The sequence below is a fragment of the Fusarium verticillioides genome, chromosome 4 (genome assembly GCF_000149555.1).
Source record: "Fusarium verticillioides 7600 chromosome 4, whole genome shotgun sequence".
Classification (NCBI taxonomy): domain Eukaryota; kingdom Fungi; phylum Ascomycota; class Sordariomycetes; order Hypocreales; family Nectriaceae; genus Fusarium; species Fusarium verticillioides.
In genome coordinates this window covers 2,587,134-2,610,844 of record NC_031678.1, presented here as the reverse complement: position 1 = coordinate 2,610,844, position 23,711 = coordinate 2,587,134, and the positions used below count along the sequence as shown (strand labels likewise).

Here is a 23,711-nt window from a genome sequence, read left to right as displayed (position 1 = left end):
CTACATATACACGAATATCAGTCACAGAAGCTCATGAGAAAAGTAAGTCGAGGTTTCAGCTACGGAATTACAATGCGGAGAGCTCAAGGCGTTTTACTTAGGAAGGAATACCCGTTCCAATAGGTGAGCTTGTTAAGTCAAAGCAAGCTGGACAAGCGATGATGGATCGTATAGCAGACGGAGCAAGTAAGCTACGAGACACAAACTTTGGTTGATCCATATGCTAATGCCCACTTTGAAAACCTTCACGCACTTCTAAAACCCCAGAACCTCCATGGGAAACGAAAGTTCTCAGAAATAAAAGACCAAGCAGCCGGAAGAGGTAAAATAAAAGCGTTACTACGCTATATCAGAGATACTACCGGACAGAAAGACCACAGGGACCTGACAATCCCGGTCTACATGGAAAAGGTTGTGGAACATGAAGAGAAGTGGCGTCTCACTATGGCTGTTGACCGAGAGAGATATCGACCGATAATCAAGATTCGAGATGCCAAGAGTCACAAGGGTCTTCCCAATGTCATATACGAGGCTGCGTTTCAGAAAGTGTTCGAGTTCAGTCTGAGCACCGGTATCACCGAGAAGTTACTCACCGACATAGCACAGAGCTTCCACTTGGGCAAGGCCTCAAAGGAGAGCTTGAGAGAAGTCATCCAACGCCTTCTCAACATTTTCCGGGACAAGGAAGCGCTGAGTCTGGAAACAGATCTTTTGTTTCTCAAAGATGGAACGTTTATGTGTAACAACTCGGATTTCTTCTTCGACGACGCAGCGCGGTCGCGGCAACAAACGCTTTTTTTTCTGAGGGATAAGAAACAGGAGATCCCAGAAGAAGTGCGAGCTGAAAAGCATGGCCTGGTGTATGTTCATATGAATGGGAATATTGGAAATGTGGTTAATGGCGCGGGACTTGCCATGGCGACGAATGATGCGATTAGTCTGTATGGTGGTTCGAGTGCGAACTTTCTTGATGCTGGGGGTCAAGCGACGAAGGAGACGATGTTGCAGGCTTTCAGGATCATCATGTCTGATAAGCGAGTCAAGGCGATTCTGGTCAACATTTATGGCGGTATGTTTGATCCTAAGGTATTGAGGATGAGCTGACAGTAGTAGGAATCACAAGATGCGATATGATTGCAGAGTCTATCATCGCAGCAGCAAGCAAGCTCGGCCCCTTGAAAGTTCCCATGGTAGTCAGGTTACAGGGAACGAACTCGGAGGCTGGACTCCAGCTGGTAGGTGCTTCGCTTGTGAAATGTGAATAATGACTGAGCCGATTCTAGCTTAAAGATGCGACCTTGGATATCCACGTTGAGGCAGACTTTGGAAAGGCGGCTCAGGAGGCAGTCAGGTTGGCCGACTTAGGAGAGAAAGCGCCATAGTTAGTATTCCCGAACTTTAAGAGAATAGCTAAGCGGACAAGATATCAGGCTTCTGTGACTGGATCCTTGATATGACCGCGACGTATAGAAACAGGATCTCGCCACGGCTATCTGAAGAAATACCTCAGATATACCGCCGATGTACGTGAAAGGGACCTTTATCCCAATAGAGTAACCACCGGCATATCATAATACTCACGTAGACGCGCGGAATCCCGACTGTCCTTGTAAGCTTACCAACCAATAAAACGATCTCTAATTAGACACTGAGTACCGTCAACCCCTGTTCACCCTCGTGATTCCTTCGATATGCTAGGCCGGAAATGGGCGGATGCATCCTCCAGGGCCAGAAAGAGCATAGCATCAAAACTCCCCAGAATATAAACACACGTAAGCACCAGCCCACCACAAAAAAACAATTCTTTTCGTTTCTCAGGTGAGTACTTAGACCCTCGAGAGACTTCAATGAAGCCTGAGTCAAACCTCAGTTGTCATACGGCGACAATGGCTGCTCTAAAAACTCGCCTTGGCTTCGCAAACACCACCCCATTCTCTCTATTCTGCATCTTCGGTGGTCTGCTATTTCTCTTCTCGACCCTTCAACTTCCATACATCAACATCGATGGTGTATTCTGCGCAAAGGGAAATCCCTGGTCAGTGCCTGGAGAATGTTACGTGTTTCAGAAACCAGGCCTTATGCGGTCTGGCATGCTGTTACACCTGGTGACGTTCTTACCCGCGGGTGCTCTTGTGTGTTTCCAGTTCATACCGGCTCTTCGAAGACCCGAATACATCAAGTTCCACCGCTTGAACGGATACATCGTTTTGGTCCTCTCGGCAGTGGGAACGGTGGCGGCGTTGATTATTGAGAGTGAAGCTATGGGCGGCATACTCTCAAACAGAATAGGAACATGGACTCTTTCGACGTTAGTTACTACTGCGATGGTGAAGGGTTATGTTAGTATCAAGAAGAAAGAGATTGAGAAGCATCGCGCTTGGATGCTCAGGGCCTGGTTTTGGGTGAGCACTCCGCCAACTAAGGATCTAATTCCTAAACGTCACTGACTTGCTAAAGGCAACATCAATCATCACCATGAGAGTCATACTCGTATCCCTAGCTCACATTATAGGCCACCCTTCTCGATCGATCACCATGAGCATGCCATGCGCAGTCATCGAGTACTTACACGAAAGTTTCCCTGGAACGAGCCAGAACCCATATCCAAGTTGCGCCGCATACGCCTCAGGCGAGATTCCGTTGCAAGAAGCACTTGTGACGACGAATTGGGATTTGAATGATTTGCCTGGTATCACGGCTGCTTTAAGAGTGGGGTATGCTGTTGGAGGTTGGTTAGGTTTTCTTATCAATGCTACTGGGATAGAAATCTATGTAAGTTCCTTTCTAATGTTTTTGTTATGGATATCTGACGGCGGACTAGATACGGAAGACTGCACCTGCTCGAAAACTGAAAGTTTAATGGAACGTTAGAGATATTGGTCTTTACAGTAACTAGAAAAAAATGTATGTATGACTTTAAAGTATCAAAATATAACTCGAAAGTAAGGTTCGGAAACATAGAACCGCTTTATTCTAATACGTCGTATCTAACCCGTCCATTTCTAAGCTTCAATACCCCTCTAGGCTTCTAATTCCTAATCTGAGCAGCAGTTTTGGTAGGTGTACCGTATATAATTTCGTCGCCATTTCTCTGTGGCTCCAATCTCACAACCTCCCTGGTTGGTTCCCAATGCACAGTCCCATATCGGTACAACTCTCCAAAAGTCCCAGGACGATATGTGATATCGTGATTCTCCTTCTTCTTGACGAGATCGCCCAAAGCTGGAAGATCTCCCATTGAGTTGTGATACATCTTGTACATGTGACTCTTCTCGAGCATTTCCACCATGAAGGCTTCGGCTTCACTTCTCTTGTCGAGATCAGGCTCGTCGAGGCGTGTGAGGAAATAGTCGTCTTGCTTTTGACCGTCGAGGTTAGTCTTGAGAGCACCGAGAATGCCATTTTCGATGCCTTCTACCATGAAGACCTTGTTCTCCCAGAATTCACGGCCGTTGAAGCCGGTGGTGACGTCGACAAGGTTGCGGGTGCGGTCACCGATGACCATCTGTGAGACATAGTCTGTCATGAAGTAGATCTGGTTCTCATCCTCGGGATTTGAAAGGCCTTCAGCGAGACCGATCTCAGCGATGAGAGGATGCTTGTGAAATCCATCGACATTCGTTCGACCCTTCCACAGCTCTTTGTATCCCTCGTGCCAGTTCTTGATAAACTCGCAGTTCTTGCGAGCAGCGAACATGAAATTGCCAAAGTCGCCCCATTTGGCTCTGATCTGCCCTGTGATGATCCATGCAGCCATTTCGTAAGGCGTATCGGGTGATGCAATGTGATCCCAGAACAACGTGTCAAGATGGGTATGCAGCATATTGCTAACGTCCACCCAAACCCCGCCATGTTCGTAAATCAGAGGCAAACGAGCCAGGTCGGCTGCGTGTTGAGGCGCGTGTTTTCCATCCATGGTTTTATTGACAAAGGTTTCCGGAAACCACTCTTTGCCAACGTACTTGAAAATGTTGTTAGGCGAGCCTTCGACGAAATCAACCAGACGAACCGTCCATGAAGGACCGAGGCGTCTGACCCAATTGATCACTGTGCGTTGATGACTGGGGTACATGGCGTGGAAGCCTTTGTCCCAGACTGCCCAGACATTCTTCTCTGAGGTGGTGGGTTGATATGTTTGGAGTTGAGCGATGATTTCAGAGTCGGGACGGAGATCTAGTAGTGAAGGGTCGATTTCACGTAGACCTGTAGCGCACTTGGGGATTGTAAACTTGCCCATTACTGAAGTTGTAGTTGTAGAAGTTGATAGGAGAGTTGATGTAAGACTCATGTGTGAGGTGTTGGAGAAGTTGGAGTGAATGATGGTGAATTGAGAGAACAGCGAGCTTGATGGAGTTATTGTATTGATGAACTAGGTGAATCAAGATGAGTCGACTTCTTTATCGAGGATAGCTTCAATATTTATGACTCTGGAGCTGCAGAAGAGTGATTCTGAAGGAGAAACATGATAGGTTGGTATATCCCTGATTGACCTTGGCGGAGATCTGAACTAACCAGAAACGGTGCGATTCACGATGAATCATCCATAGACACTTCTGATTGGACACCACTGTGCTTATTTCCGTACTCGCTTCTCTTCCTCCAACTTTCAAGCGATAATTCTTGCTCAGGCATTAGGCATTCATCTGCAGTTAATCTCCTCAACAGGCTCAACTTCTATTGCACTCTTTTCATCTTGATATTTAGCTTTGTTCAAGCGTCTACTCAGCCATCTCTCTAACCTCCTCGCAATATCCTTGGTCGAACCCATACACCATCTTCACCTTTTTATTTTCAGGCCCCAGCATATGCACACGAATAGTTCTAACTCTCGCACTCTCAGGTATGTCACTACTACATCTCACCTCTCTTCCACTCCTGGCCTCTTCAAGTTCCATCACCTTTGCCCCAACTCTGGCTGACTGGGTTCCATTAAACACGCCTTCTTGTACACGCTCTGCTAGCATGACTGCGATTGCTCTTCTTCGAACATGTGGATCGCGGCATCGTGCGATGACCGAAACTAAGACTGATGTATACCCTAGGTCGACGTGGAAGTGTGCCTCTGAGGGAGAGTCTTTTGCCCAGTTCCTTTGAGTGTAGTTCTTGTCAAGTCCGGCTGCCGTGGCCGCGAAGTTGACAATTTCGTCAAATTCAGCGGTGAAGCGATCCCAAAAGCAAGGGTCGCCTTGACCGTGCAAATACTTGGCGACGTTAATCTCCAGGTACTTTCGATGAAGCTGCAATAGAGCGATTGCTCGTTTCTCACTGATACTTAAGCTTCCGCCACTGTTCTCAAGCTTAGTCAAGAGATTATTAAATGACTGGCCCCATTGCTCGACCTTTGTAGCATATGATACTGTCTCGTAGATTGGCTTTCCCTTCAAACCGGGACTGGCTTGTTCAACAAGAAGCTCCAGTATAGCTTCTCTTGCATCAGAAAGGGATGGAAATGAAGCTCCAGGAGGCGGAAGTGTATTACTGAAGGTCTCACGGTATGATGTCCAAACGCCTGCATCAACGTCCCCCAAGAGCTTGAAGAGGTTAGTGGGAGTTCAAGATTATGGAAGCACATATGGTGAGAACATACCATAAGGAGTTGCACCGCAATACGTCTGAAGCAGGCATCAGCGAGATTAAAGGTTGCTTCGACGTCAGAATTCGAATGAGGGCGACGGCCTCCGTTGCTAGAGAAGTTCCTTCTGAATTGTTGGATCATGGCACAGCCATAGCGAAATAGACCAATGGCTGAATCAGTCTTTCCATGAAGAAGCTGAAAACGGGTCAGCATAAATTAAGCAGTAGCAGTAAGAAATAAGTAACCTCAATGCAGATGAAAATCAAACATGACAGCACAAGGATATGACCTTGTGATGAGATTCTAGGTGATGGGTTGAGAAGTTCCTTGATAGCAAGGTTGTAGTGTTTTAGTGCAGAAACAGACTCAAGGCTCCTCCACTGTTCATGAGTAAGGTAAAGTTCATGGTAATAAGCCAAGGCGACGATAGCATGTTTTATACAGTCCGTGGATTGAGCGACTTGTAGAACTCTTCTATTCCAAAGGTCATCTTCAAAGAAGGTTTGGAAGTTGACCAGGGTCTTTTCGATGAAGAACTGGAATGATCGTGCCTCGGGACGAGTGGTATATGTGGAGATGACAGAGGTTGGAGAGGGGATAGGTGATGGGGGTGACGCAGCTGGGGGACTAGGTGTGTTGGTTTGATAACCATCGCATTTGCGACCAGTTGATGTACCTGGAGTAAACCAGTCAGTCGTAGATCCTTGTGTTGAGTTATGCAGGAGGACATACATCTCGTACAGGCTGGATGGGCTTCGTCACATTTAACTCTACGGACTACTTCAGTCAGAACAACGAACACAACAATAGAAATAACAGACAAGACGTACTCCTACAATCCGTTAGCCATCACATTTACACTCGTTTGCAAGCCATTCAGAATGAACTTACTTGCAAGTGTCGCAGCCAGTCCGCACTTTCGGCGCTCTAGCACGCTGTCTTTGCCCTGGTTTTACGCGAGTCATCTGAGCCTAGAATGCCCATACGAGGTATTGTCTGGATTTGAAAGAGTTTGCAGATGAGAGGATGAATGAGTTGCAAAAGCGGCCCTGTTTGGATGTCATCCCCATCCTGACTGGAAAGGATCCCGCCACTAAGCCTGATCTGATATAGTGAAGTCAGATTCCAGACATGCCCGTACGAGGTGGCGAATCAGAGATGGATGATAAGTGGTTCTCCATCCTTCTCGGGTCAACTTTGTAACGTAGAGAGGCATCGAACGCACAGAACGCGGCGAGTGTATTACAAAGAGAAGGACGGGTAGAAGTCGTAATTGCGGTTTCTTGGAAATCGTTTACATGCAGGCTGAATTTCTACCCTGAGACTATATCCTCTTATAGATGTATTGTCTTGTTTGGTGTCTTGTATATAGTTGTGATGAATAACGGCCTGTCTCAAGGTCTGTGACACACTCAGAGACAAGTTGGAGAGGCCGAAGCGTAGTCACTAAATTCCCTCACAACCTATTCAATGATGATCCTTGCCGTAGGTGATTCTTCCTGAGTCCTCGAAGTTTCAGACGTATTGCTCGGACTTCTAAAAACCCAAGCAGAGACATGAGAGAAGGTCCCAATGCTTGCCGCTATTGATGTAGAATATTATTATCCAAAGGGAGCCAGACTTTCCGTCTCCAGGAATCAAGCTATCGGTATAAAAACACCCGAGGTATATGCTGAATTCTATGAGGAAAGTATTCGACAAAAGGCCTAATAGTGCAGAGGGCGTTGCTAGTATTATGGCAGCCACAACCGACGGTTGGGAAAATGGGCTTCTCGTATAGTACAACGTCATGCTGCCTCTTAAGCTTATGACGAGTAATGTCTAGAGCCAACGGAGGAGAAGCAAAGAGCAGCATAAATGTCATATTGCTTACCCAGAAACGAATCAGTGTCCATCTAAATATCCGTTGGATGTCTCAGGTCCGTCGGAGATTGACAGAGATCCATCCGTTGGAGAACGATGTAACCACGGATCCGTCGGAGTAAGCAGCAGCGCAGCCACTCCAAATGATCGCCCATACCAAGAAATAACACTTTCTCCCTAGAACCTACCACTTCCACCAACAGAATCTGAATAATGTCTGACATAAGAAAGATCTCGACACCTCTCATCAGCTCCAGCCTTATCGTTGGTGGTTGCGGCTTTTTGGGGTTTCATCTCACGAGACAATTGCTGCAAGATGACGAAAGCGGTCAGGTCTACGTTTTGGACCGCGACATATCCAGAAACCGACACGAAAATGTGTCGTATATCGAGGGAGACATCTCTGATGGTGAATTTGTGCGAAGAGTTATCAACGAGATCCAACCTACAGTCATTTTTCACTGTGCTTCTCCGATCGCAGCGTTGCCTATGAATCGCGAAGGCGAGTTTTACGCGACAAACATCAAGGGCACTGAGGTATTGCTTACGGCTGCTTCTGAATGTGATGCTGTTCAGGCGTTCGTCTTTACATCAAGCGTTGATGCATATGCCAACCCGCCTCACACAAATGCTGACGAGACATATCCTCTTTGGTCACCCCACGACAAGTCGAATGAGTACAATCGGACAAAAGCAATTGGTGATCGTCTGGTCCGGGAAGCTAATGGCTCAAGACTACGTACCGTCACTCTACGGCCCGGTCACGCCTATGGAGAAAGACATGTCCAAGGCATGGTTGAAGTTCTTGACATGTGCAAAAATAAGAAGCTCGTGCAGATTGGAGACGGGAAGAATCTCATGGAAGTTGTTTCTGGAGAGAACAATGCGATAGCACATGCGCTTGCAGCAAAAGCGCTCTTAGACCCAGGTCGTGCGTCCGGCAAGGTTGATGGAGAAGCTTTCAATGTCTCCGATGGAGCTCCAGTGCCGTTTTGGCATCACACAAGAGTTATCTGTAAAACAGCAAGAGGTGAAGACATCTCCAAGGATATCATCGTTCTGCCTGCTTGGGTGATGATAGTGGCAGTCTTTACGGCAGAGTGGCTATTCTGGATATTTACTCTCAACACAGCTAGACCCCCTGTTGAGCTGCGAAGAGTCTCGCTTGAGTACTGCGTCTACACGCAGACTCACAGCATTGAAAAGGCTAGGAAGAGATTGGGATTTAATCCAGTTTCAAATCACGACGCTGTTGTGGTGCAGTCGGCGAGATGGATGTTGAAATATCGAGAGAGCATGAAGCAGAAGTCTAGTTGATTACGAGCTATTGTCTTGATCACCAGCACCATAGAGATACGTTGTAGCTCCCGTCATCTGATCATGGTATGAGGGCTGGGTAATACACAATGTATCTGTTAAGCTCACCGCCCAGGAAGGAGTACGTAACGAGGCCCTTTGTCAACTCCTTGTGCTGAATCTCGGGGGGACAGTCCTACTGGGCAGACGAAAACTCACAAGGCGGTGATTATAACGACAACTACTTGTGGTTGAAAAGGAAACTGGTGTTTGTGTAATAACCCATGGACCTGGAAATTGCTTGGACACAGAAGCCTTACGTGGTCAGCCAAGGCTTGTTCAATCTTTCACAGTGTTCACATGAGGTCACGATAGTAACTACCGACGAGAATTCAAGTACTCACCGCCATGGCTTCGTAACAAAGAACGTTGCACCTCGGTCCGAATGAACAGTTGAAACTTGACCGGTGGTGTATTACAATTGATAACCGTTGCACCAGACTCTGGCCGTAGAATGTTCTTGGAACTCGTATGATAATTAGTGGTTGGTGCATGTGTGCTACAGGATCATTGCGGCTCTACTAATATCCAGTGTCACAATGAGGAGGTCAACTGCTTCATTAGGTGGAGGACTTTTGACAAGTACAAATATCAGCACTCCCGTCTTGACCTTAGGTCTATCTCATCAACGCATCAATAAATTCTATCAACAGTCTGTCAATCTTATTTAAGCCTCGCAGCTCTACAAAATTTTCAGAATGTCTTCCCTCCCGGAGCGCTTCGTCATCATCGTCGATGGCCAACACGTAGCCAAGCCAGAGCACGACCACAATGAAATCCGCCCCGCTGAAGTCGGCGACAAGTCTTCCGCCGCCACATTTGAGCTTCAGGGAGATACTCTTGTCAGCGGTGACTGGGCCTTGGGCTGCAGCAAGCTTGCAGGCCAGGTAGCGAACCACTTTAGAGTGCCTGCCTCAGTTGTTGTCTGGTTCAGAAAGGACCAGGCACAGGAACTCTATCCGGTTCTAGTGAAGGAAGGGGAAGATGGGCCTCAGCTCAGATTTGCCCGTTTGTGATATCGTGGTCTTATTCGCTTCACATTTTTGACATGGAGATTGCAGACAACTCTATTGACGAAGAGGGTGGCCCTTTGACTCTCGCCGGCAAGCAGCTTCTCTCCTATACCGCAGGCGGTAAGTCTTAGCAATCTTGGGAATAACTGTGGCTAAACACTTTTACACAGACCTCGGTGAAAAAACAGCTGTCGAGATCGTCTCCAGTCAGGAGTAAAGCGTCAGAGCCTCTCGAAAATGGCTGCACCCTGACAGAAATCTATATGATAGCCTAGGAATTTAGATTCTTCATTCATACCCATCTCGAGATTTGCTTCAAATACCATTCTGAGCCGCTAGACTTATGCTGACATTGTGCACCTTATCCCTATTGAAATATCTGTCTAGAGTAATGTCTTCATGACTATACAGAGTTTGTTATCCCTGGCAACCCTAAAAGCCACCCTCAAGCAAAGAGGCGAGAGAAGAATCAAGGCCTCTTGATCAAGCAGTAGGATCATCGTTAGAACAGACACACGAGGGGGTGCTACAATCTTCGTTAGTCAAGAACCCTTTCTCGTCTGTGGAAAACTAACCCATTGCTGCAATAACCACCCTTGTAGTTCATTGCCTGGCAGGTTTGCGGGCAAGGATCACCGGCTGGACAATCAGCAACGCAAAGGAAGCCTTTGGGCCTAACAATCAAGTCAGTAACAGAGTGTCTCAAAATCGCAGGCAAATTTACTGAGAGTAAAGACAAGCCCTCTTTCCATTGACCAAGTTCTGACATTCGCTCACCGCGTCATTTGTTAGGTTGCAGTTTGTCGTGTCACCGATAAAAGGGACAGTTGTCTGTATACTTGGTACGGTCACCAGAGTACTCGAGCCACTGGCTGGAATTGTCACTAGGATTGAAGTCGTGTTTACAGTAGATGTCGGAACTTCTGGCTTAGGAGATAGTGTCGTCAAGAAGGTTGAAGGTGAAGGCGTATCTGAGATGATGACGGAAGTATTGGAAGCGCCTGGTGTAGAGGTTGGTACAGGCTCAGCAGAAGAGCTGACTTGGCCAAACTCTGGGATGAGTTGTAAGAGCTGATCGTTGCTCATGCCTGACAAATCCTTACAGACTGCATTTCCTTCTGAACCATACGTCGCCGTCGTAGTTGGCACGCTGCATGATTCTGATTCCGTAGAAGTAGAGGTTAGAGTTGAAGTGATGGTCGGCTCTTCGGACTTGTCATCTGGATCTGTTGGTTTCTGTTCATCCTCAGGCTTGGCCGTCACGACAGCACCAGCAGCAACGGGGATTAAGACACCACCAACAGAGATCACGCCGCCACCAGGTCCTCCAAAAACGACGGCACCGACAGGTACTACAACTGTGGCACCACCGCTGACTGTAATAGTTGGTGCTGCTGAGGACGTGGTCGTGGTCTCGATGAAAGAAGTGGTGATTGGGCTATCAGATGTAACCGGCTCTGTAGGAACCCCGCCTGGCGTGGTAACGTTGCTAGTAGGAGTTACAGGAACCTCGGAGGACAAAGGTTCCGTGCTAGTCTTTGGGAGGGTAACGAATGTTGCGGAAGTATTGTGGAAAGGAGCAGGCGGCACAGATTCTGGTAGTGGCTGTGCTTGACGCTTGAAGAAGTTCAAGAAGGGGACTTCTTCACGCTTCTGCGGTAAATTACATGAAGAAGACGGAGATCCCGCAGTATCAGGAAAAGCCAATACATCAAGTGCGTAGATAGCGTAGTTCTGAGCGTTCTTGATCTTTTGGGCATCGGAAAGCCGGAAACAGCTAAGCTATATCAGCAACAGGCTTTAGAATCTCAATTTCAAACTCACCAGCTAGCTGAATAACAGTCCTTATTAGCCTCAAACGGGTCCTGCAAGTCATCACATCGTTCCTCTTCTGATTCAGTCGCTTGCATCATATGCTGAACTTCATGTACGAGTGCAAAGCCACGCGACAGATTATCACCCAGGGTATGTTCCGTTTTCCACAGTTGAACAGCACTATCGAGATTAGGCTTGTTTTCGAAGAAATCAGGGCAAAGAACGAGAAGCGTAGCCCCAAATACTGCTGCCCGAGAGCCAGTTGCGCTTTGAACAGCTGCCACGGTATTGCCATCGCATAATGGCTCGGAAGCGGGAGGACAGGCGTAGACCAGAGAAGACTCAGTGATGGTAAAGCCTTGCTGGGGATTCAGGAACGGGCTGTGGGAGAGTCGAAATTGGGCGGCGGCAGTGGATGGGACAAGATTCTCCAGAACGACCTGGAAGTGTCTCTTGAGAATGATGTCTCTTCGATCAGGAGTGCCGTTGCCTTTGAACTATTATTAGACTGGTTATCATTTTGTTTATAGAGAGACATACTCGAGCCAAACCAAGAATCGAAGGCGATCGACTGTTCAGAGCCAGACTTTGAAAGGACATTGATAGCTGCCTTGGCGAGATCATGTGCCTCGTCGATGGCACCGGAGATTGTTTTGAGCTGATCTTGGGAACATGGCCAAGCTCCGTTGAAGACGTAGAACGCTGTGTCGAACGGTTTGCGAGGGGTCAAAGTGGCTTGTCCCAAACAAGTCCATAAGATGAAAGGAAGGAAATAAGTCAAGACCATCTTTTTAATGTAATGAATGTGATAAAAACAAAAAGAACGAAAGAAAAGACTGTGGTTGAGAACAAGCAAATTGGTGAAGCTTCACAAGACGATCTGCTCTTCCGACCATGCTGCTGTTATACCAGCTGATAATTGTTATGAAAGTTAATTAAAATTATAGATCCATCTTTACGAATGACCATCTCTAGTAAAGTTCCTTGGAAGAGTTTCAAATATCCTGAAATTCTCATCTGAAACAAGCAACGGTTTTCAGTAAACTTTATTTCGCAGATATATCGGATATATCCGTCCACGGCTGAACCTTATTTTGAGCAGAACAGTCTGTGCTTCTCAAGGCCCAGATAATAGCATTATCTGTTAAGTGCCGTTGTCTCAAGTGTATGGAGTATTGAACGAAACTGCGTCATGACGGCGCGTCATGGGCCGATTCGGGGACTTTTGAAGCTTTCGGATGGCCTGCACGGGAATTTGATAAGCTCCGAATGCATCTAAAGGGAATTAGGTTATAATCATGATTGGACTCCAAAGTTCCAATCTATTTATGTCAAAGGCTTTGGCATATTGATCGAGCATCAGCCAATATCGAGACAAGCCTAGATGCAGCCACGCTTGGCTCAAGCTCATGAGTGATAGAAATACAGGTGATATAGATGTTTACCACCTAGAAAATTTTCTCGAGCAATGAATCTCTTATGGGCATAAGCCTCAGAGCCAGTACACCCCTCAAACATATTCATCATCGCCTTAGCTCTCGCCTTGAATTTTGACTTTTGATACATGTAAATTTAAAGTTTCTGTAGGTCAGTAATGGTCAGCAAATGATATTCGTTAGTACGGATAAACAACATGGAATTTTACTGGTAGAAAGTATAACTACTCTGATATCTTAAAACTAGTCTAAGAACAGACTCTAAGAGTCTTATAACTTCTAGTTTGAACATGACTACGCATCCTTCTGCGCCTCACCACTCAACTCTGCCTCTCTTCCTTTAACACCTTTGAACGTATCGCTATCCACAAACTCAACAATCTTGCAAATCTTATCACCATCTTCGTTAAAGTGCAGAAACCATGAGAAATCCAGCTTCAACTCTTCGCCATTATTGAATACCAACTCTGCAACAGTCGTGACAGCTGCCTTCCGGGCCTCAGCATCAATGATCAAGTCGCAGATGGTGTTTTTATGCATGCCGCCAACTTTCAGACCTTCGGTGAAGACGTGAAGGTATTGGTCGTTTGTCATAGTGAAGCCGCCGCCCAAGGTGGAGGGAAGCAAAGATCGTGCACAGTCCGATGTGACGTTTCGGTTGACAAGAGAGGGATTGTTCTGAACACGAGCGTCGATAAAGGATGTAAGATAGCCTTTTACAGTAGCCTCGATGGCTGATTTCACGTCGTTGGTCTGTGAAGAAGCCATGGTTGCGTTGTCAGGCGTGATGATATCAGCCTCAAAAATGTTGCTGGAACTTAGCCAGACACAAGGCTCGGAGGCATGCTTATATACTGAAGAACGCTCCTGCAACCTTCAGGTATAAGCGATGTGTCACCAGACTGAATGTTAATGCATGGGGCCTTTTCGGGTACGATATAAGCTCGATTCTGACAACAGACCGGACAACAGATCTAACATCTCACTCAGCAGTATTGCCAAGACACGCTATCATGTCTCGCGTCTCGCTTCTCGCATTTGTGCGCATCTAATTGAGCCTAGGGAGGTCTTATTGCTGACACCCGAAATCCCGCGTAATCATACCAAGACCATCGCTGCCCTCGGCATCGCTGACCCATCCGTGCTAGCCAAGTTACGTGAATACAGACATCAAGGCGGCTCTCGCCCAAATCGTACCAGACTTGGCCCCCGCTGCAAGGGCGCGTTGATTTCTTGTTCTTTAGTATGTGGAGTTCTTAGTTTGAAATGGAGGGCCCAATTCAGCGTAGTTAGTGGGCCAACATGTCGTTGAAAAGTGAAGAATTAGGAGATTCGATTGGCCGACGGTCCCGCCCGATGCGCCCTTTGAGTCTCCGCTCTTGCCTGACTTGACTTTGCTGGGCGTGTAAGTCTTCTATGGAAGGATATATAGCTACAGATATGGCCAGTATTAGCTGTTACAACCAAAGAACAATCACCTCAAGATGTCTCAACCAACTGAATCAGTCATCATCATCGGCGCCGGAATTGTTGGTTCAGCCGTATCTTATTTTATCTCCCAATCTTCAACCCCAAGAGCCATAACCCTAATCGACCGTTCATTCACTAGTCTCCTTGGTTCATCTGGAATAGCACCTGGATTCATCGGCCAATTCAATGAATCCGAGATCCTCACCAAACTTGCAATCGATACTGTCTCGGAATACGTCAAAATTCCCGGTGGCTTCGACAGAGTTGGTGGTTTAGAGATTGCATTCCAAGATGAGGGTATTCAACGACTCAAATCAAGATGTGAGGATGCGAACAAGCTTGGGCTTGACGCTAAGATGTTGAGTATTAGGGAGGCGCATCAACTTGCCCCAGAGTTAGTCAATGAGGATGGCAAAGGGCAGGCGGTCTTTTTCGAGAGGGATGGGACAGCATATGCCGCGAGAATAACAACTTGGTATCAACAAGAGGCAAGGAAGCGGGGAGTCAACTTCGTGGAAGCCGACGTAAAGCAACTCGCCATCTCGGACGGCCGCGTCACAGGAATTGAGGTCGCTGAGAACGAGACATCACGTCATCTCACTGCCGATAAAGTCATCATCACAACTGGAATCTGGACCCAAGGTCTCTCATCGAACCTCCCATTCCCTGTCCCCGTCATCCCTGTCGGTCATCCCTACATGCACGCCCAACCTCACGAACCCCTTCCTCACAAGAATTCCTTCGTTCGCTGGCCGGAACATCATGTGTACGCTCGTGATCACGGTGCAAATTTCGGCATCGGAAGCTATGATCACGCACCCATTGGATACAAACCAGATACTTCGGCTAAAGGAGAATGGGTTGATTGGTTCAAGCAACCTCTCGACCTTGCTACAGGTTTACTTCCTCCTGCTGCAGCCCGAGAATTTCAAGATGGGAATTATTTCAACGGAGTGTTTAGTATGACGCCGGACAATATGCCCCTTGCTGGAAGGGTTCAATCGGTCGACGGGTTGTTCATGGCGGTTGCAGTCTGGGTTACGCATGCCGCTGGTACAGCCAAGTTTCTGACAAGGATCATTGATGGAGAAGAAGTCGGAGGCAAGACAAAAGAGGCTCTTGATCCTGAGAGATTTAAGGGACAAGACTTTGCGGAGTTGGAAGAGAAGTCGTTGACGGGCTACAATTCTATTTACAAAACCGTTAAGTCAGGCTCGACTTAGGGATCATTTCAGGTTCTCAAGTATATAACATTTAACAAGTTTGTAAACATGATATGGGTTTGTAAGACTTTTATATAGAGCTAGCTATTCATTTGACTAGATTTAGGAATATTCACAAAACCTTTACCTAAGACTTAACATAAAGACAGCGACAGTAAATCAAATCACTGGGTTGGCTTTGCGATGGGGTTCAGCTCAGCAGGAGATTGCTTCTCGAAACCAAGCGTGGGTGTACGGTCATCTTTCTGCCCAGCATCACTCTGACTCTTCTCATCGCTCTGACTAAGATCGCCGTTTTCACGGGCAAGCTGCTGCTGGATCTCGGCAACCTTGGAGCGACGCCAGATCTTGTCGTCGAAGAATCGAAGGACCGCAAGAGCGAGACCAACTGCAAGGACAACGATGTTGATAGTAAAGCCACGACGATACTTGGGCTTGTCGTCGGATCGGAAGATCTGGGCACCATAGATACCTGTGTGATGTTATTAGTTACCGATCTAGTTAAGATTTGGTTGGTCTTACCTGCGATGTTCGCTCCCATAATGACCCTGAGCGTTATGATTAGTAGGATTCATGATTGCTGGGATGCGGAGGGCTTACATGGCCATAGCGAGTGCTCGTTCTTCTGAATCGTCACAGGCCAGAGACATCCAAGCGATGTTCAGAGGGTGTGAGAAGGTACCAAAGGTCTGAGTCCAGACAACGCCAAAATAGCTGACTCCTCTTCGTCCGAGTTCCGTGAAGATACGGTTGAACACATAACCCAACAGGTGCATGCTCAAACCCGCGATGACAGTCTCTGGTCTCTTATTGCTGTAAAACTATTAGCGTTGATTCTTTCCAGGCGGAAGCTTACTCACAATCGATCAGAAACGTAGCTGAAGGACCACGAAACGGGGATCTGGAGGAAGAGACCGACTGATGCGAGGGCGTTACTAGTGAGACCCTGGAAGCCGAAACTCTTGACGATGGAAGGACTGTATGTGTCGAAAGCACGTTGCGGGCCATTATTAGTAAGGGTGATGATGACATGAACCCAAAGGCGCCAGTTGGAGAACTATCAATGTTAGTCGAGTGTGTTTATTGTTTCAAGTAACACTCTTACAGCTTTCTTGAAGGCACCAAGGCCAATCTTCTTCTTCTTCTTTCCCTTCATAGGGTCATCAAGAAGAACACGTGTCTGGAGAATATGCAGCTCTCTTTCGTTGAAGATCTTGACATTGGGTAGGAATGTGCTTCGGGGATTCTTGAAGGAGTCAGGCAAGCAGCAGCCCAGAACAACACCGCTAAGAACAGTGAAAGCGCCCATAAGAACAAAGAGCCAGAACCAGCCAGCCTTGTCTCCAACGCCACGCATATGGAGAATACCATAGGCCAAGAGCTTACTAGAAGCTTGGCCAAACTGGTTTCCGAAGTAGAAGAACATGACACGTTTAGCAGTTTCTTTACGCGTGTACCATGTCGACAAGGTCCAGAGTCCGCCGGGGATGAAACCAGATTCGGTGATACCAAGGAGGAATCGTGTTGCGACGAAGGATCCGTAGTTATTCTGGAAGGCTTGGAATGTACTGACTGTTCCGAAGAGGAATAATTGAAGAGTTAACCATTTTCCTGGCCCTACTCTGTATAGAATCATGTTGGAGGGGATTTCGAAGAGGACGATGCCGAGGGAGAGCATCTGTTGACCGACGTTGAACTGGTTTTGGGTGACGCCGACATCTTCCATGAAGTTATCGGTCAGGGCGTTGGCGATGTTACCTCGATCGAGTTCTAATTGTTAATTGGTTAGCCTGAACCGTTCAATTGTTAGGTGAGGAGGTTCAATTGCTATTGGGAGGACGTACGAAGGCAGAAGAAGCCAAGCGTTAACAAGGGCATGATGATGAGGTCAAGCCTACAGAGTCAGCAAGGGGCCCAATTGATGCAAGATAAAGATTACTTACTTGCGCTTAGCCCTTTTCTCCTCATCCAGACTCCAATCTTTGTGAAGGGTGAGAGACTCCTCATCCTCTCGAGGCTGAGGAAAGTCTGAGTGGGACTTTGGTGAGACAGTGTCAAGTTTGCCCATTTTCGCGATCGGTAAAGATACTGGTGAAGAATGCATCGAAGAGGGAAAAAGTGTTCTGGTGTCTCCCTTTTCTATCAGCCCAAGCCTTCGCCAAGGGTAAAAGGGTTAGAGTTGGTGTCGGTCTCGATGGTCTTGGCGTGCAAGCCAAGTGAGCACGCAATACACCAAGTGCCGGGGCTGCGCGCCTCCAATGTGTCCGATGGATTGGGAGGTCTTTACGAAGAGAATGGTAGAGTTTATTTAATGAATTTAGAGAATGATTTATATAGTTCTTTACAAACATAGATTTCTTTACCTAAGGAATATTTTAAAAATGTGAAAATAGGCATCTGGAAGTCATCTAAACTCACATAAATATTGGGTTTTACGACCCTCAAGCCACCTTCCTTGACTCCTAGCAGTACGTTTTCCTCTCCTCACAACGTGCCTCCAGCTCAATAAAGTGCCACAGGCAAAAAAGAACAAGACAGCGGCGACACTAATGAACCATGACTGCGGTCCAAGATGGTGTCGCCGTGTCGAGGATCAACAGCCCATCCTTGCAACACTTCGAACTCCCCGTCCTCGAACCAACCCAAGACATCTTGGCTTATCTCAATTACCACCAGTGTCACCACTTTGTGGGGGTAACGAGCAAAATAAATGACTCACCGAATCAACGAGAGCCCAATCATCATCCTGGGTTACCACCATCTCCCCGTGAGGCGCCTGCATGGTGTCGAACTCTATCACAGTAGCCCAGATCAACTCCCCGCCAGAGCTCGAAACTTTTCGCTCGGCGCACTTGGCGTAAGAATGCCAAGGGAAATGACAAGAGACAAGTCGGGCGGGGAGTTCAATAACGTCGGATTCTAAAAACGGCCCATCAAAACCATTAGCGACATAAGAAATGATTGAAATAGGGAGAGAAAATGTCTACCGGGCGTTCAATCACATGAAAGTAACTCAAATTAAGCTTATTCTGAGCTTTATACTGTGGGACCGCCGCTCCTTCCCAACCAACCCTTGAAATCATGCTCCTAGCGTCGGACTCATCGGTCCAACCGTCCAATTTCACGAGTTCCGAATGACGGAATTCTTGTCTTGATGATACGATAAGCTTAAAAAAGCAGAGATCACCCCCATGCTAAGAGCTTGTGCAGTACGCGATGACCAACGACAAGTACGACAAGACATTCTCGCCGAATTGGTAACATAATTGCTTCTTCCTTGAACACGAGACCAAGCCTCTTGTCTGACCGAGCATGCATACGCGGGTTGACATTTAGTGACTCCGCACCGATAATCCGAGTATTCTTTCCTCCTTTTGACCCTTGTCGCTTCGGATGTCGCAATTCCAGCCTCAAATTCTCACCACTAGAACATGGTTTGTCTAGCTTGGCTGATGAGATTTATCACAAACTAATGCGTGCTTACCCCCACATACGGAATCTCGCAGGAATTTGAGGTGATCTGGATGAGAAATAATTTTAATCGGCGACTGCCCGAGTCTGAAAGTGCATCTTACCGGTATACCCGGCTGGTGGCATCGGAGTGGATCGTGTCGAGCGTTTGGCGACGTTAAACGGCATCCATTAAGCCGCGTCAACTCAGCCATTTTACACCGTAAAATACGACCACAGATGGCTTTTACGCCATGAAGACGCACAGCATGTCGTAAACGGCACTTAAAAGCCAAGATCACGATCAGATAACTCCAAAGCGCAGCTACCGCTCGACCCTATCACCTCCAGTCGAGAACCTCTCCCACCAACGCTAACCACCCTTGCTAAGGCCAAGCCAACACCAATTCGCAACGCTTAGCTTAAATGTCGTGATTACGAGGCCTCCACGGCGAGGAGCCGTTAGCCCACCGCGACGCTCCGCCGTGGCAGCCTCGAACTCCCCGTCCCAACACATGGCGTTAGATAGTTTGTTCAGCTCGTGCAAGTTGGTGCCTTAGCTGGCACACCTTCCTCTGAACTCCCCGTCCAGCTTGACTTGAGTCTAGAACTAGCGGCATGGAACATGTGGATTGCGTGAGAATAGCCGATCATTGACTTCTCGTCATTTGCCTTCTTGCGGCTGAATCAAGATGTCACACTGGCTGCTGAATCTCGTGGGGGGATAAAGCTTCTGAAGTTAACTTAGGGTGTTATAATAAACTGGTCAAAAGCTCTACTGAAATTTGCTAAACTTACCTAAATCTTTTTATCACTTAGGGTAAAGGTCCTAAGGTTTCTTGCCTCCCTTGAAGAGATAAAACTGAAGCCCGATAATCTCGATGCTGCTACGCCTATTATTTGCTCATTCTGATCCAGATTCCTTCCAACTATCATCTATGATCTGCGACACTATCGCCATCAGCTAGCGCCTTCGCCATTGCCACAAGATCTTGTGCGAGTTTGCAATGAATGAAGAAGAAAGACATGATTGCGGACCGCGGTATCAAATGAAGGCCCTTCCAGATCGCTCTCATTGCTACTTGCGATACCCTCGTAGCCACAAACCAGTACCTGGTGAGTTTCAATAGACTTACGACAGGTTTCGGCTCATAGAAAAAGGCCAGAAGAGCCGTTGGTAGGAGAGACGACGCTAGATATTCTTAAACGAGTGGCATTGTCTAATGTGACATATAGACTGACAGTTCTCCAAAAGATCAGAACATACATAAAGAAGGACTTTGTAAATAACCAATAACATTACATGCTTAAACAAACGCGATACCGGGCTTCTGCCCCTTGCCAAGCTCCTCATCGTCCGAGTGATCGTCCAGAGATTTTGTGGATGGAAGGTTGACTGCACTAGGATCCACATGACGACTGAAGCGGTTGTACGCAATAAAAGTATCCTTGTCTCCTGCGATAGCATTGGGAGGAGTCGCAACTCGCACAGAGAGGCGTCTCATCTCAACAGCATCTTCCCGAATAGGTGCCTTTCCAGTGTAGTGATAGAAGATATTGAGGGCTGGGATAGAAAGCCCGTGGACAATGATGGAGAAGAGAACCAGGAAGTAGACAACGGGGCCCATCGCACGAACGAGGTTCGTCTCCTCTTCATCACCTTCGCCCTCGTGGGGGAATAGATGCCTGGCATGCTCAACATAGAAGACAGCACCAGCACCGATAGGTCCGAAGTATCCCATAAATAGAGCCTCCTTCCAGTTGGTGCAGACGTCGGGCATGAGCTTGTAGAAGGCGAAAATAGCAGGCAGACGACGGAAGACAAGGACGAGGAGACCAAGTCCAATAAGCCTTCCCCATGTAATTCCAGTCCCAGTCGGGTTGTGGAAGTCTCCCCAAGGCAGAATAGCACCGATATACATGAAGCCTCCAAAGTTGAGTAGTACATCAACACATGAGTTGACTTCGTCGTGACGGCGATCGGTCTCGCGCAGGTAGTTTCCATCCCAATTCAGAGCCATGCCAGCAACGAAGCAGGCAAGGAGATCGTCCGTGCCGATAGCTCCGCATGTACCAATAGTGAAAAGGCCAAGGGCGGTTGGGAAAAGAACATAAGATTCTTCGTCGATCCATTTACTGTAGAGCCTTAGGTTTGTGTGACAAAGGACAATCATGGAATACTTACGACTTGAGTGCAAATTTGATAGCCTTGCATGATCCGTAACCGAGGACAGCACCATATACGATAGATAAAGCAATGGTGTATAGCCATGTCTCAACGAACCAGTTCGCCATGGCCACTCCCACGCCGCCACCGAGACGCCCAACCTCGCCAGCGCGTGCCATCAGAGCATGGCCTGCATCAACTCCGCTAACTCCTTCGGCGACAGCTCCAGCTGCAGCAGGGGGGTTCTCGGCATGTTGGATCAAATATGTTGCGAGCATAAGGAAGGGAAAGCCGAAGCCATCGTTGGCACCAGCCTCGGCGGAAATGACCTCACGAAGGGGGCGAGCCACATATTTGTCGGCAAAGGGCCCTTTAGCGATAGCTTGACTCAAAATTGGATCAGTGCACGTCACGCAGGATCCGATGACGAGGGCGGCGAGGAGAGTCAAGTTGGGGATGGTGACCATTATACACGCGGTAGTACATAACCACATTACAGTCATGATGGGGAGCAGGCAGAGAGCCATCTCTTTCCACCGAGTGAGTCCATATTTGGCTGGGAGTTGATAACCTGCTATCACGAGTTGCACTCCAATCATAACTCGAGCGAGGCCCTATCGATCATCATAAGTTATTGTTCGCTCAGGTTGGTGATCTGAGGAGGACGACATACCAGGGTGATGGCGCTGGTCTGACCTGGCTCGGCGGAGCCCCATTTCTCGCTTTCGATGAACTTTGCTGCTATAGGTCCGAGGATGACTCCAAAGAAGACGGCGGGTACTTTTCAATTTAGTCACTGAAGTGGTTGAAGGAATGGAGATACTAACGGGCCTCGCCAAGGTACCAAGCCTGCTTGATCTTGACAGAGATGATGCCGTAAAGCACCATAAAAGCGCCTGTGAACTGTCAGCACATGCCTTGGCGATGCATGAATTGCCGCCAAGTACTAACCCAAGACGCCGAGAACAATGTTCAGCTCAGAAAGGTTAAGGACAGGCATCTTGGCAGAACCGCTGTACCCCGAAAATACAAAGATGGCGAAAAAGTGAAAGGAAAAGGAAAAGGAAAAGGAAAAGGAAAAGAAACAAGAGAGGAGCTGAAATAGGGAAAGATAATAGAACAGAGGTCCAGCCTGCAGATCAAGAAACGAGATTAGAATGGAATGAAGCAAGCTAAATATCTCATTCCCCAGGTCGGCATCCGTGCATCTTTTAAGAGCCTCGATCCAAGATCTAAGGCTTCCCCGGCCGTCAATCAGCCCGGCCGTCCAAGCTAGCAGCTCCAAACCGCAATGAAACGATATCTCAATAACTAAAAAAAGAGCGAGGCTGGAAGAACAAAGAGCGCGGCCAAAAAAAGACTCATCTCAAGGATGCATTGTGTGTTTTCGCGTCTCATCTGCTTTGTCTGCTTCGTGGTCGATTGGAAGCTTGGCATTTGGGCGAAACTCTTGGCAGAGCGCCATGGTCGAGGGATTCACTTGGCATTGGGGATCGACAGGGAGAAATGTCAGCGATCGCAATCAAAAGGACCGAGCTATTGACTCAGGCTTGGTCGGGGCTCGTTTTGAGGAGTTTCGCTCCGGCAGAGTTGAAGGGAGGTGACTTTAAAGGTTAAGATAAGCATATAAGCATAAATAAAATACGCGCCTCAACTGCCCTGACAATGGCTAACTACCTCTGGTAACCGTGACGTGGGCTGGCCTGCCCCAGCACAACAGTGACGGCGGGAGTAAATTCATTCAGTACATATCTTATGTACCTCTCGTAATTAGTCGTCAGTTCACGTTGCCTTCCCATCCGTTGACGTTATTCCCAAACGCGCGTCTAAAACATCGAGGTAAATCCTTATCTTATCCCATCGCCCGGGGAATCGGGCGTCAGCTGAAACACGGATATCGTCTCGGTGAGAACTTGGCGCGTGGATTGTGTCACTAAACGTAGATCCCCGATCGAGTTTTAATCCCGTGCTACGTCACGTATGTTTCGACCTACCAAATTGTTCCAAGCTCCAAACGAGAAGCTCTCGGTGCTTTTTGAGCATAAATGTTATTGGATCATGACCTATCTTGCGACTATGCTCTTGTTGGAATATCTTTGCTCCCCAGCAAGACGGAAAGGGGAATCTCCTCGGAAGTGGCGGATTCCCTAGCAGGGGAAAGAGGAGGACATCAGATGTGTCTGAAAGACATCTTTATTACATGCGTAGCGTGATACGAGAAAGCTTATGACCTTTATTCTGAGTGACAAAACGCTTTTCGCCTAAGTTTACGGTTTGTCTTGGCTACTCCCTGAGATCTTATGCTTTCTTGCTCCCTTAGGGATATCAGAAAGACATCTTCAT

General features: G+C 47.5%; 11 protein-coding genes across 11 annotated transcripts; 5 read left to right on the top strand and 6 right to left on the bottom strand.

Moving 5' to 3' along the window:
* The first annotated feature begins 277 nt into the window (after positions 1-277).
* FVEG_12073 (hypothetical protein) lies at positions 278-1,488 on the top strand. Its single transcript, XM_018901408.1, has 3 exons — positions 278-1,069; positions 1,114-1,235; positions 1,284-1,488. Exons 1-3 carry the CDS (start codon positions 403-405, stop codon positions 1,380-1,382), a joined length of 888 nt encoding a protein of 295 aa, XP_018759889.1. The 5' UTR covers positions 278-402; the 3' UTR covers positions 1,383-1,488.
* A 348-nt stretch (positions 1,489-1,836) lies between these two features.
* Positions 1,837-2,956, top strand: FVEG_17158 (hypothetical protein). Its single transcript, XM_018906430.1, has 3 exons — positions 1,837-2,402; positions 2,458-2,772; positions 2,822-2,956. The coding sequence occupies exons 1-3, from the start codon at positions 1,848-1,850 to the stop codon at positions 2,858-2,860; spliced, it is 909 nt and encodes a 302-aa protein (XP_018759890.1). The 5' UTR covers positions 1,837-1,847; the 3' UTR covers positions 2,861-2,956.
* Positions 2,904-4,437, bottom strand: FVEG_12074 (hypothetical protein). The gene has a single exon (XM_018901409.1). It carries the CDS (start codon positions 4,286-4,288, stop codon positions 3,029-3,031), a length of 1,260 nt encoding a protein of 419 aa, XP_018759891.1. The 5' UTR covers positions 4,289-4,437; the 3' UTR covers positions 2,904-3,028.
* Positions 4,438-4,718: 281 nt separating this feature from the next.
* On the bottom strand, positions 4,719-6,309 carry FVEG_12075 (hypothetical protein; the record flags this gene model as incomplete). The annotated part of the gene is made up of 3 exons (XM_018901410.1): positions 4,719-5,531; positions 5,588-5,770; positions 5,821-6,309. The coding sequence occupies 3 exons, from the start codon at positions 6,307-6,309 to the stop codon at positions 4,719-4,721; spliced, it is 1,485 nt and encodes a 494-aa protein (XP_018759892.1).
* Positions 6,310-7,651: 1,342 nt separating this feature from the next.
* On the top strand, positions 7,652-8,755 carry FVEG_12076 (hypothetical protein; the record flags this gene model as incomplete). Its single annotated transcript, XM_018901411.1, has 1 exon — positions 7,652-8,755. One exon carries the CDS (start codon positions 7,652-7,654, stop codon positions 8,753-8,755), a length of 1,104 nt encoding a protein of 367 aa, XP_018759893.1.
* Positions 8,756-9,492: 737 nt separating this feature from the next.
* Positions 9,493-10,024, top strand: FVEG_12077 (hypothetical protein; the record flags this gene model as incomplete). The annotated part of the gene is made up of 3 exons (XM_018901412.1): positions 9,493-9,802; positions 9,856-9,927; positions 9,978-10,024. 3 exons carry the CDS (start codon positions 9,493-9,495, stop codon positions 10,022-10,024), a joined length of 429 nt encoding a protein of 142 aa, XP_018759894.1.
* Positions 10,025-10,035: 11 nt separating this feature from the next.
* FVEG_12078 (hypothetical protein) lies at positions 10,036-12,409 on the bottom strand (the record flags this gene model as incomplete). Its single annotated transcript, XM_018901413.1, has 5 exons — positions 10,036-10,333; positions 10,383-10,481; positions 10,532-11,584; positions 11,632-12,112; positions 12,163-12,409. The coding sequence occupies 5 exons, from the start codon at positions 12,407-12,409 to the stop codon at positions 10,291-10,293; spliced, it is 1,923 nt and encodes a 640-aa protein (XP_018759895.1). The 3' UTR covers positions 10,036-10,290.
* A 943-nt stretch (positions 12,410-13,352) lies between these two features.
* FVEG_12079 (hypothetical protein) lies at positions 13,353-13,826 on the bottom strand (the record flags this gene model as incomplete). The annotated part of the gene is made up of 1 exon (XM_018901414.1): positions 13,353-13,826. The coding sequence occupies one exon, from the start codon at positions 13,824-13,826 to the stop codon at positions 13,353-13,355; it is 474 nt and encodes a 157-aa protein (XP_018759896.1).
* A 716-nt stretch (positions 13,827-14,542) lies between these two features.
* FVEG_12080 (sarcosine oxidase) lies at positions 14,543-15,751 on the top strand (the record flags this gene model as incomplete). Its single annotated transcript, XM_018901415.1, has 1 exon — positions 14,543-15,751. One exon carries the CDS (start codon positions 14,543-14,545, stop codon positions 15,749-15,751), a length of 1,209 nt encoding a protein of 402 aa, XP_018759897.1.
* Positions 15,752-15,915: 164 nt separating this feature from the next.
* FVEG_12081 (hypothetical protein) lies at positions 15,916-17,819 on the bottom strand (the record flags this gene model as incomplete). Its single annotated transcript, XM_018901416.1, has 7 exons — positions 15,916-16,223; positions 16,274-16,299; positions 16,352-16,564; positions 16,612-16,808; positions 16,857-17,521; positions 17,596-17,645; positions 17,695-17,819. 7 exons carry the CDS (start codon positions 17,817-17,819, stop codon positions 15,916-15,918), a joined length of 1,584 nt encoding a protein of 527 aa, XP_018759898.1.
* Positions 17,820-20,508: 2,689 nt separating this feature from the next.
* FVEG_12082 (hypothetical protein) lies at positions 20,509-22,368 on the bottom strand (the record flags this gene model as incomplete). Its single annotated transcript, XM_018901417.1, has 5 exons — positions 20,509-21,337; positions 21,387-21,982; positions 22,042-22,148; positions 22,196-22,264; positions 22,320-22,368. 5 exons carry the CDS (start codon positions 22,366-22,368, stop codon positions 20,509-20,511), a joined length of 1,650 nt encoding a protein of 549 aa, XP_018759899.1.
* Between the last annotated feature and the right edge of the window lie 1,343 nt (positions 22,369-23,711).

What these genes read in the sequence shown, in the direction of transcription:
- FVEG_12073 (XM_018901408.1), top strand. Translation starts at nt 403, where the DNA reads ATGGAAAAGGTTGTGGAACATGAAGAGAAGTGGCGTCTCACTATGGCT. An exon ending in TCTGGTCAACATTTATGGCG is followed by an intron (nt 1,070 to 1,113) that starts GTATGTTTGATC and finishes TGACAGTAGTAG; the next exon opens with GAATCACAAGATGCGATATG. An exon ending in CGGAGGCTGGACTCCAGCTG is followed by an intron (nt 1,236 to 1,283) that starts GTAGGTGCTTCG and finishes AGCCGATTCTAG; the next exon opens with CTTAAAGATGCGACCTTGGA.
- FVEG_17158 (XM_018906430.1), top strand. Translation starts at nt 1,848, where the DNA reads ATGAAGCCTGAGTCAAACCTCAGTTGTCATACGGCGACAATGGCTGCT. An exon ending in TGCTCAGGGCCTGGTTTTGG is followed by an intron (nt 2,403 to 2,457) that starts GTGAGCACTCCG and finishes GACTTGCTAAAG; the next exon opens with GCAACATCAATCATCACCAT. An exon ending in CTACTGGGATAGAAATCTAT is followed by an intron (nt 2,773 to 2,821) that starts GTAAGTTCCTTT and finishes ACGGCGGACTAG; the next exon opens with ATACGGAAGACTGCACCTGC.
- FVEG_12074 (XM_018901409.1), bottom strand. Translation starts at nt 4,288, where the DNA reads ATGAGTCTTACATCAACTCTCCTATCAACTTCTACAACTACAACTTCA.